A 12,196-nucleotide genomic window follows, 5' to 3' on the forward strand; every position below is an offset into this window, starting at 1 on the left:
TTTTGTTTTTGGGTTTTTGGCGGAGAGCCACACTGTGCAGCATGTGGGATATTAGTTCCCCAACCAGGGATCGAACCCACACCCACTGCAGCGGAAGCTCTGATTCTTACCCACTGACCACCAGGGAAGTCCCCAGAATAGCTGTCTTATAAATACAAACCACAGTTCACAAAGACATTAAATTCAGCAACCACAGCTAGAACAATGTACCTCCCCAGAGACTCAGGCACACCTTCACACAGGAAGGACCACAGTGGTGTTAATGAATGTGAACCTGTTACTTCAAATGCATAACAAGCTAGCTTTTCATTTTTACTGGACCATTACCTCATAGTTTCTTTTCAGTTCTCTAGTGAAGTTTTCAAAAGCAGTGATCATCACAGAACCTTTTAAGTTCTCTGGCAGAACGTTTAAGGATGAAGTTGAAATGCCTTCTGCACAAGAAGAATAGAACATTAAGTAAAACTAACAAAGGGCTCAAAGTAGGTATGCTCAGCCTGCCTGCTGCCCAGAGCATGGGAAGTCCTTTAGAAACTCAGGCATGACCCAGAGAAGACCCGCTGGCTTCTGTGGGTCACGGACTTCGTGACCCACAGAAGTCCACGGCTGCAGCAAGACTGACTCCAACCGTGACTGACCAGACCAGCTTGAGCCAAGAGTCCTCAGCTGATGCTTCATGCAGCTTCCCACCAAAACTCACTGTCTGGCAAGGGCTCATTTCAACAAACTTTCCCAGCACCTTGAATCAGAGCAACTGATCAGATCAGATCAGATCAGTCACTCAGTCGTGTCCGACTCTTTGCGACCCCATGAATCACAGCACGCCAGGCCTCCCTGTCCATCACCAACTCCTGGAGTTCACTCAGACTCACGTCCATCGAGTCAGTGATGCCATCCAGCCATCTCATCCTCTGTCGTCCCCTTCTCCTCTTGCCCCCAATCCCTCCCAGCATCAGAGTCTTTTCCAATGAGTCAGCTCTTCCCATGAGGTGGCCAAAGTACTGGAGTTTCAGCTTTAGCATCATTCCCTCCAAAGAAATCCCAGGGCCGATCTCCTTCAGAATGGACTGGTTGGATCTCCTTGCAGTTCAAGGGACTCTCAAGAGTCTTCTCCAACACCACAGTTCAAAAGCATCAATTCTTTGGCACTCAGCCTTCTTCACAGTCCAACTCTCACATCCATACATGACCACTGGAAAAACCATAGCCTTGACTAGACGGACCTTTGTTGGCAAAGTAATGTCTCTGCTTTTGAATTTGCTATCTAGGTTGGTCATAACTTTCCTTCCAAGGAGTAAGTGTCTTTTAATTTCATGGCTGCAGTCACCATTTGCAGTGATTTTGGAGCCCAGAAAAATAAAGTCTGACACTGTTTCCACTGTTTCCCCATCTATTTCCCATGAAGTGATGGGACCGGATGCCATGATCTTCATTTTCTGAATGTTGAGCCTTAAGCCAACTTTTTCACTCTCCTCTTTCACTTTCATCAAGAGGCTTTTTAGTTCCTCTTCACTTTCTGCCATAAGGGTGGTGTCATCTGCATATCTGAGGTTATTGATATTTCTCCCGGCAGTCTTGATTCCAGCTTGTGTTTCTTCCAGTCCAGCATTTCTCATGATGTATTCTGCATATAAGTTAAATAAGCAGGATGACAATATACAGCCTTGACGTACTCCTTTTCCTATTTGGAACCAGTCTGTTGTTCCATGTCCAGTTCTAACTCTTGCTTCCTGACCTGCATATAGGTTTCTCAAGAGGCAAGTCAGGTGGTCTGGTATTCCCATCTCTTTCAGAATTGTCCACAGTTTATTGTGATCCACACAGTCAAAGGCTTCGGCATAGTCAATAAAGCAGAAATAGATGTTTTTCTGGAACTCTCTTGCTTTTTCCATGATCCAGCAGATGCTGGCAATTTGATCTCTGGTTCCTCTGCCTTTTCTAAAACCAGAGCAACTGACTGCACCTTAAATCAGAGTATGTCTAAGAAGCAGGCTGAGGTGTTGTTAGAGATCTCTAGGATAACGTAATGGGTAAGACATTCTAGGGACTGGCGTTTAACAGCTTCTGGGTACCAAGAGGCTTTACAAGGGCTCATGAAGGGTCTGGCACTGTGTGGACCAACTCATTTAATTCTCAGAAAATCCAAGTGAAGCAGGTACTATTCATGTCACTTTTCACACAGATCACACAACTGGTGCGAGCTCACACTGACAGCTCCAGGATCAGAATGCAGGGCTGCCCGGCTCTCACCACCCACTTCGAGTACCTGGGGGCCTCCAAATTTGCCTTCTTAGAGCCTTTGGTCTCAAAGGATAGGCGTGTTGCTCATCCAGAAGGCCAACCCCATGTACGCAGACATTTCAGATCATTCTCCTTCATCTGTGGAGTGGATATATCTAACACAAACATTTGGCTATACTAAAGCAGATACCTGTAAGTTTAAGAACACTTGGGGCCTGGAAATTGCCACAAAGACTTAAGAGGCAGAAATCAAAATGCCAGGAGGAGACAGTGCTTGCTCTTATCTACAGTTTGTGCAACGATTTACTTATGTCTGAAGACAAAGCACTTCGTTTTTTGGCTCCTGCAGCCACTATGATCTTAAAACTCTAGCTGCCTTGTAGTTCACATTGGGACTCTAAGTGCTCACACATCTGAAACATCTGGGTGCCCGGCGTTACCTGCCAACTCAGCTTCTTCTGCCACCGAGGAAAGGGCCCCTGGTTCACCACCGTCTTCCAGCCATGGCTGTTTCCACTTAGCACCGTGACGGTCAGCTCTGTCTGAAGGCAAGCGGAACACACTGATAATCACACACACACGTCTCCTTGTTCCCAGATTTATCTTGCTCTCTTTTCGCCAGTGAATATCTAGCCATGATGAGTGGCAAGTGAAACGTTCCTGCCTTGTTACAAATTGCTTATCATTTGGCACGTTGACTAAGGGCACATCTCAAAGCACGAGGTGTGCTGTTGCCTGAAAGAGGACCCGAGCATCCTTCGATGAGCTCAGTGACATGCAGGAGCACTCTCCTTTCCAGGATACGGGCTGGCTCAAATGGAAAGCAGTAATGGTTGGCATCAACCAGGGCTCCCGGCTAAAGGGGCAAGGTAGCAAGGTTTCCAGGCCGCCTGGCCCTTGGAAGCTGATCGGATCAGCTCAAGGAGGGCACCACCTGCTGGTGACGTGGAGCCTCAGCACCGGACTGAGGGCTGTCTCACGAAGGAGGGCCTCACCAGTGTGAGTGATCACATTCTCACTCGGAACCTGAAAGAGCTCACAACCAGCTTCTCTTTTTTTTTTAAAAAGTGAAAAGCATAAGCAATACTCTCAACCTGGAGAGGTGCAACTATCTCTTTTCACTGCTCTAAGATTCAGGTGTGTTCCTTTATTTGAAAAGTATCAGTTCAGTTCAGTCGCTCAGTCGGGTCTGACTCTCTGCGACCCCATGAATTACAGCACACCAGGCTTCCCTGTCCATCATCAGCTCCCAGAGCTTGCTCAAACGCATGTCTATCGAGTCAGATGGGTATTTGCTAGGGAGTCTGGAAAAGACTCTCATGCTGGGAGGGATTAGGGGCAGGAGGAGAAGGGGACGACAGAGGATGAGATGGTTGGATGGCATCACCAACTCAATGGACATGAGTTTGAGTGAACTCCGGGAGTTGGTGATGGACAGGGAGGCCTGGTATGCTGTGATTCATGGGGTCGCAAAGAGTCGGACAGAACTGAGCGACTGAACTAAACTGCACTGCACTGTTTCAAGGCTAAATGATTTTTTAAATCCAGGGAAGAATCCAGACACAGCCCAGTCCTCTTCCAGCCTCTAAACAAATGGCACTCAGGCTTAAACCTCACATGGTGCCTACACCCCGGTCAAGACCCAAAGAAACCACTTAGAAAGAATTCTAGCTAGCCCCAGTTAGGCACCCATGAACAACTACTATGTTTCTTTACATTTCTCTCCTTTCTGCCTCTTTTGCCTCTTCTGGTTTCCCCCCCGCCCCCCCGACATTTGTAGCAATAGCTCAAAGCATGGCCTTGAATGTTCATGCCCCACCTGTGGAAAAACAAAGCATCTACTGGCATAGACAATATAATAGCTACCTCCAATGGAGAGAGGAATCCAGGAACCCTGTATAAACAATGTGATGGTTCCCTGAACAAGCTGCTTGGAATTTGTGAACCTACTATATGGGGATCATCCCAGAGGGCCCACTTCAGCGACATGGAAATAATCTGGCACAGAAAACCCTTTGGAAGGGGCAATCCTGTAAATTACTTTACCTGAAATAGAGGAGCGGCTCTCCAGAGAGAACAAGTTCCTCTAGGGAAACCAGCGCACTCCTTAAAGCATGCAGGTCCTAAGTGATGCAGCTGACTCAGCTTTGTTTCCATGGCAACTGCATGCCTCTTTGAACCAGGACCTTTGGACATTCTCATAAAGGGGCTAAAACTATGTACATGCAGCACTTAAAAAACGAACACAGTCAGTAAACACACCGTGGCCGAAACTAAGGTGATCTCGAATGAATGCTGGTTCTCTTGGTGGCTGCTAAAGGAGTGTCCACTTGCTTTCGGACACAGGTGTCTTCATCGCTGTGAAAGCTGAGGGCTTTTGCAATCTGAGGAGCTTCTGAACTTATTTTAGGCACAGGTTGTATGTAGTGAATAATCTGGTGTCCATATTGCATTTACTCTCTCATATTTCCGATGAAAACAGTTTTTAGTGCATGAATACCCAAGTTCTCCCAAGTTGAGGCATTAAAAGAAAATCTTACTCTGAAGTGACACCGTGTGGCTATAAATGATAAAGGTCAAGAGCCTTCACTACAAGAAAAGTCTTTTTTTTATCGAAATACCCTTCCTGTGGAGGTACTTTCCTAATGCCAATTCCTCTGTTTATTCTACCAATGTGTACTATGCTAAGAATCTGAAAGTTAAAGACAATCTTTACTGTTGAATTTATCAGCCTGATGGAGACCACTGAAAAATATTTTTTCTGGACTAATGCATTTCGATTGCCAATGCAGGAGACTCAAGAGCTGCAGGTTTGATTTCTGGGTTGGGAAGATCCCCTGGAGGAGGGCATGACAACCCACTGCAGTGTTCTTGCCTGGAGAATCCCATGGACAGAGGAACCTGGTGGGCTACAGTTCATGGGGTCGCAAAGAGTCAGACACGACTGAGAGCATGCACACAAACCAACTAATAATAAATACTGATTTCTGAGTATGTATGGATAATTATTCAAACACAGAATCCTGCAGAGGTTCGTCACTACACGACAGCATGTTCTAAGTTTCTTATTCACTTTCTAAGTTTCTTATTCTTCTTTCTAAGTTTCTTATTCTTCTTTCTAAGTTTCGTATTCTTCTAAGTTTCTTATTCTTCTTTCTAAGTTTCTTATTCTTCTTTCTAACTTTCTTATTCTTCTTTCTAACTTTCTTATTCTTCTTTCTAAGTGGTGTTGTTGCTGTTTAGTCATTAAGTCACGTGTGACTCTTTGCGACCTCAAGGACTGTAGCCTGTCAGGCTCCTCCATCCATGGGATTTTCCAGGTAAGAATACTGGAGTGGGTTGCTATTTGCTTCTCCAGGGGATCTTCCTGACTCAGAGATCAAACTCGGGTCTCCTGCATTACAGGCAGTTTCTTCACTACTGAGCCACCTGGGAAGCCCCTTTCAAAGAAGGTACACGATGAGGGCAAAATGCAAAATCATGAGTAATCAGTCATCCTGTCTGCTCACAGCTCTGGGAGCCCAGCACATCCAAAATTTCAGAGAAAACATTAAAACAACAGCCCATGAGCAAAAGAGCCAAACAGGAGATACCAAGGGAACATTTCATGCAAAGATGGGCTCGATAAAGGACAGAAATGGTATGGACCTAACAGAAGCAGAAGAAATTAAGAAGAGGTAGCAGGAATACACAGAAGAACTGTACAAAAAAGAGCTTCACGACCCAGATAATCATGATGGTGATCACTCACCTAGAGCCAGACATCCTGGAATGTGAAGTCAAGTAGTGCATCACTACGAACAAAGCTAGTTGAGGTGATGGAATTCCAGTTGAGCTATTTCAAATCCTGAAAGATGATGCTGTGAAGGTGCTGCACTCAATATGCCAGCAAATTTGGAAAAGTCAGCAGTGGCCACAGGACTGGAAAAGATCAGTTTTCATTCCAATCCCAAAGAAAGGCAATGCCAAAGAATGCTCAAATTACCTCACAATTGCACTCATCTCACATGCTAGTAAAGTAATGCTCAAAATTCTCCAAGCAAGGCTTCAGCAATATGTGAACCGTGAACTTCCAGATGTTCAAGCTGGATTTAGAAAAGGCAGAGGAACCAGAGATCAAATTGCCAACATCCGCTGGATCATGGAAAAAGCAAGGGAGTTCCAGAAAAACATCTATGTCTGCTTTATTAACTATGCCAAAGCCTTTGACTGTGTGGATCACAAGAAACTGTGGACAATTCTGAAAGAGATGGGAATACCAGACCACCTGACCTGCCTCTTGAGAAACCTATATGCAGGTCAGGAAGCAATAGTTAGAACTGGACATGGAACAACAGACTGGTTCCAAATAGGAAAAGGAGTACGTCAAGGCTGTATATTGTCACCCTGCTTATTTAACTTATATGCAGAATACATCATGAGAAACGCTGGGCTGGAGGAAGCACAAGCTGGAATCAAGACTGCCGGGAGAAATATCAATAACCTCAGATATGCAGATTAACACCACCCTTATGGCAGAAAATGAAGAGGAACTAAAAAGCCTCTTGATGAAAGTGAAAGAGGAGAGTGAAAAAGTTGGCTTAAGGCTCAACATTCAGAAAATGAAGATCATGGCATCTGGTCCCATCACTTCATGGCAATAGATGGGGAAACAGTGGAAACAGTGTCAGACTTCATTTTTTGGGCTCCAAAATCACTGCAGATGGTGACTGCAGCCATGAAATTAAAAGACGCTTACTCCTTGGAAGGAAAGTTATGACCAACCTAGATAGCATATTGAAAAGCAGAGACATTACTTTGCCAACAAAGGTCCATCTAGTCAAGGCTATGGTTTATCCAGTGGTCATGTATGGATGTGAGAGTTGGACTGTGAAGAAAGCTGAGTGCCGAAGAATTGATGCTTTTGAACTGTGGTGTTGGAGAAGACTCTTGAGAGTCCCTTGGACTGCAAGGAGATCCAACCAGTCCATTCTGAAGGAGATCAGCCCTGGGATTTCTTTGGAAGGACTAATGCTAAAGCTGAAACTCCAGTACTTTGGCTACCTCATGAGAAGAGTTGACTCATTGGAAAAGACTCTGATGCTGGGAGGGATTGGGGGCAGGAGGAGAAGGGGACGACAGAGGATGAGATGGCTGGATGGCATCACCGACTTGATGGACATGAGTTTGAGTGAACTCCGGGAGTTGGTGATGGACAGGGAGGCCTGGCGTGCTGCGATTCACGGGGTCGCAAGGAGTCGGACACGACTGAGCGACTGAACTGAACTTCCCCAAAGGACACCGTTTTTTGAAAATCACCTGACAAAGGGGCTTTGTGGAAGTCTGAGCATCCAGTGTGAAGACCTGACACATTGTTGGACAAGGAAAAATATCCAACTGGACGCATCCAAGAGGATAACAAGGACCATCACTTGAGCCACATCAGCGCGTGCTCAGGGCAGCCCAGCTCAGCACCGAGAGAAACCCTCTGAGCTTGCAAGCTTTCTCCCTCGGGGGAAGGCGAGAGCATCTGGGTGAGTGCTCAGTTACCCCAGGCGAAGAAGACAATTTCTTTCTTGCTCCAGCCAGAATCCTGAGGTACACTACATGGCCTGGGGTGAGGAGGGGCTTGGAGAACAGCATCCAGGGTTCTCAGGGAGCATCGAAGGGACGCAGATCCTGCTACCTGCCTCAGGTGCCCCATAAGGAGGCCTTCAGGGACCCCATAAGGAGGCTTTCTCAAGAGCTGCTGGGCACGCATGACCTACGGGATAACCCTGCAGCTGGTCCACAGACACCACACACAATCTGGACGGCTCGCCCACGCACAAGCCCACCCTGGGGCTGGCTCGTTTTGCACACTCCCAAGAGCACGCCAGGATTCCTGCCTGGGAAATCCCACAGGACAGAGGAGCCTGGTGGGCTACAGTCCACGGGGTCGCAAAGAGTCAGACACAACTGAGCGATTAAGCAACAACAAAGCTCACTGACTGTGAGCATTCATAAGACGCCAGGCCTATTCAGCAGGAAGCACTGAGCATGAGCACCCCCCAGCCCCAGGGGAAGCGACCGGAGGCTGCCAGCACCCGGCCTGGCTGTGCAGGTTGCAGAGAAAACGCAGTCTGCAGAGGTTCCCTGGAGAAAGAAAAGCGTGGAGCAGGAACATCCCTAGAAAAGGCCTGGGAAGGCTTCAGGATCCCTAGGAGACAAAACGCATTTCTCTCTTGAAGCCAATCAGTATAGACTAAATATGAAGACAGCAACACAAAACTTCAAGGAACATGAAACTCAAGGAAACGCGACCCGTCCAAAAAACACAACAATTATACAGTATGCTGGCCTGGAGAATTCCATGGCGTGTATAGTCCATGGGGTCACAAAGAGTCAGATGTGACTGTGCAACTTAAAAAAAAAAAAAAATACAGCGACTGACCTCCACAAAAAAAAAAAAAAAAGGAGCTCTGCAATTTGCCTAAAAAAGAATGCAAAACAGCTGCTCTAAGGAAGCTCGGTTAGCTATAGGAGCACTCAAAGGTACAAACTTCCGGTGACAAAACAAGTCAAGTCCTGGGAATGAAATATACAGGCAGCGCGGTGACTACAGTTAAGACTTTATTTGAAAGTTTCTGAGAAAGTAGACCTTAAAGGTTCTCATCACAAGAAAAAGACTCACTATCTGTGGGGACAGATGTTAACAACATTCATTGCGATCATTTTACAACATGCATGAATAGCAAATGATTATGTCGTGCACTTGAAATTAACATGCTACCTGTCAATGATAACCCAATTTTTTAAAAAAGGAAACAATCGATACTTTTCTGGAGCCCCAGAAGGAGAAAAAAGGGAAAAGGAGCAGAAAGCTACTTAAGAAAATAATGGCAGGCTTCTCGGGTGGCTCAGTTGGTAAAGAGTCTGCCTGCCAATGCAGGAGACATGGGTTCGATCCCTGGTCTGGGAAGATTCTACATGCCGCACAGCAACCAAGCCCATGCGCTACAACTATTGAGCCTGTGCTCTAGAGCCTGGGGACCACAAGTATTAGCCCACGTGCAGCAACCATGAAAGCCTGTGCATCACAGCAAGAGAAGCCACCACAGTAAGAAGCCGATGTGCTGCAACAGAGAGTAACCCCTGCTCACCGCAAGTACGGAAAAGCCCAGGCAGCAGCGAAGACCCAGGTACAGCCAAAAACAATAAATAAAATTTAAGAAAATAACAATGGCTGAGAACTTCCAAAATCTGGGGAGAAATTTGGACATCCCAGTTCAGGAAGCTCATAAACTCCCAAAAGATTCCCTCACAAAGATCTTCTATAAGACACACTATAATAAAACTGTCTAAAATCACACACACCCACAGAATTTCAAAAGCAGTGGAAAACAATTCCTCATGGTTCAGTTCCTAAGTTGTGTGTAACTCTTTGTGACCCCCTGTAGCCCACCAGGCTCCTCTGTCCATGGGATTCTCCAGGCAAGTATACTGGAGTGAGTTGCCATTTCCTTCTTCAGGGGATCTTCCCCGCCCAGGGATCGAACCTGGCTCTCCTGCATTGCAGGTGGATGCTTTACCAACTGAGCTACCAGGGGAGCCCTGTCCACTTGCATAGAATACCCTTTTCCATTCTTTTACTTAGAGCCTTTGTGCATCCTTAAAGCTGAGCTGAGTCTCTGTAGACAGCATATAGCTGGGTCTTGTTATTTTTATCCATGAAGCCACTCTCCATCGTTTGATTGGACAGTTTAATCTACTTACACTTAGAGTAGTCATTGATTTTTAAGGACTTACTAACGCCTTTGTATTACTCGTTTTCTGGCTCTTTTGTAGTCCCTTTCTTGCTGTTTGCTTTTGCGGTCCATTTTCTATAGCGGTATGTTTTGATTTCCTTTTATCTTTTATGTATCTACTATAGATTATCAGAAAAATGGACTTTAGGTTTAAAAATGTAACGAGAAAAGAGGGCCATTACACAATGACAAATGGATCAATTCATAAAAAGAAGGTAACACACTGTAAATATACGTGCACCCAGTATCGCGGCACCCATGTTACGCAAACGTGAACAGACTGGAAGGGAGAAAGCAGCAATGCTACAATAGAGCGGGATTTCAGTACCACCCCGGCGGGCAGAGAGGAGGCGGGCTGGGTGACGGGACCCGGATCCCAGGCCACGCGCTTCCTGACACAGACCTTCCTGTTTCGCGAGAGAAACCCCTGCTCCTCCTGTGCCGGCTTACCACTCGGGGCAGGGCAGCAGACGGCACTGCCCTCTCCAAGGTCTGGCAACTGTTGCTCTGTATAGTGATTATATCTGCCTCAGTTTGAATAACAGCCCTGTCAGCCAAAATCAGATTAATTTTGCTTAATTCTGCAAAATAAAAAAGTTTAGAATTCTCTCACCTCTGTCCTCCACGTTCTGCAGTTTATGTTTGAAAGTAGTACTTTTCATCAATGACTCTGGGGCCACAGTCTTAAAAAAAAAAGAGGTGGTCAGAAATACATGCATTTATGTCAAAATAAGCAATACGCGGTATTACATCATCCCTCAAGAAGGAATAAGCCAGTACATTAAGTATAATATCAATTCTGGAAAACAGATAAATAACCAACAATTAAATAGTACCTTCGATTCATTTTCTTCAACATCTGAGTGCTCCAGCGAAGAGAGATCGCTCAGCGGGCTGGGGCTGTGAAGTTCTGAGTATTGGAAGAATAAATAGTTATAAGAGAATAAACATGCTAAGAAGCAAATGAGGAAATGACATTTCACTATCAATCTATAAATTAAATTTCAACATACCCTGCCCCCTGTAAGGGATACAGTTATTAAAAAAAAAAAAAAAGAAAAAAACTCAAACCAAAAAACATTTTGTATCTTTCAAAGTATACATGGGTACAAGGTTTACAAGTTTGCGGATAAAATGAATAGCCAGTTGCCTCCACTAGGCCAGCATCTTTTGTGGCTGCCCATGTGGCCCCAAATACATGGCGAGAGCTCTATCACCTCACTGCAGTAGCTCTCTTGCCTCTCTCAGATCTGTTCCTTTGTTCCCCTCACTCTCTAATGCTGTGTTTCCCTCTCTGCTATTTTTCTTTCCCCACTTCTTTTCTTCCAGTGGCAGCCAAATTAAGAGGCTGGCACTCGTGCCTGCTAAGTGCCTGCCAATGTGCTAAGTTGTAGAATGATAAATGTGAAGAAACAATATCCTGACTCTCACCAATTTAAAAGATGTGAATTGTTTCAATAAAATACAGTGGGGGCTGAGATAAACCTTATAAGTCAAGGGTTAGCACACCCTGGCCCCTCAGGTCAAATCCCATCTGTCACTTGGTTTTATAAATAAAGTTTTATGGAAACACAGATACAGCCATTAGTTTACATCTTGTCTGCGACTGATTTGGGACTATGAACACAGAGTTGAATAGTTGCAACAGAAACTCTAGGGGCCAGAAAAGCAAAAAATAAATACTACCTGTTCCTCTACAGAAAAAGTTTACCAAACCCTGCAATCAACCACCATTTGCATTTATTGCTATTTTAAAAGCAGATGAACACCAGCAATTCTTACACACAAGGTGATCTCAAATGTTAAATGGAATTAAAACACAAAGTCCTCTGTCTTTTGTTAATCAGGACAAGAAAGAGAAGATTAATCAATCATACCTTCACACTTTCTTCAACAGATATCAAGAGAAACATATTTTGCTTTTTTAAACTACCATTTCCAAAATATATTTTTTTCTATATAAATCAACAGAAAATCACATACCTGTTTTCTGGGCAGAATCTTCAGGAGTTAAAAAGGCAGAACTACTTTGAAATTCAGTTCCAGAAATTTTGGGAGGTGTGACATTATTTTGCCTGGAGGAATCTTTCCGTAAGGGTGTTAGAATTTTAACCTAAAACATAGTACTTTTTACAAAGTGCTAACAGTCACAATCACTCAAAGCAAGTTATCAAAACATTCCAAGACAC

The 12,196-nt window shown here is 45.0% G+C and overlaps 1 protein-coding gene across 1 annotated transcript in view; it reads right to left on the minus strand.

Moving 5' to 3' along the window:
* SYCP2L (synaptonemal complex protein 2 like) overlaps positions 1–12,196 on the minus strand; it is a 65,561-nt gene that overhangs the window by 9,524 nt on the left and 43,841 nt on the right. Inside the window, exons 25-29 of the mRNA XM_061397757.1 lie at positions 11,991–12,120; positions 10,844–10,917; positions 10,621–10,690; positions 2,682–2,783; positions 328–434 (exon numbers count right to left, since the gene is read on the minus strand). Of these exons, the coding sequence (XP_061253741.1) occupies positions 328–434; positions 2,682–2,783; positions 10,621–10,690; positions 10,844–10,917; positions 11,991–12,120 (483 nt within the window). The remainder of the gene's footprint in view (positions 1–327; positions 435–2,681; positions 2,784–10,620; positions 10,691–10,843; positions 10,918–11,990; positions 12,121–12,196) is intronic.

This window comes from Bos javanicus, chromosome 23, assembly GCF_032452875.1.
Source record: "Bos javanicus breed banteng chromosome 23, ARS-OSU_banteng_1.0, whole genome shotgun sequence".
Classification (NCBI taxonomy): domain Eukaryota; kingdom Metazoa; phylum Chordata; class Mammalia; order Artiodactyla; family Bovidae; genus Bos; species Bos javanicus.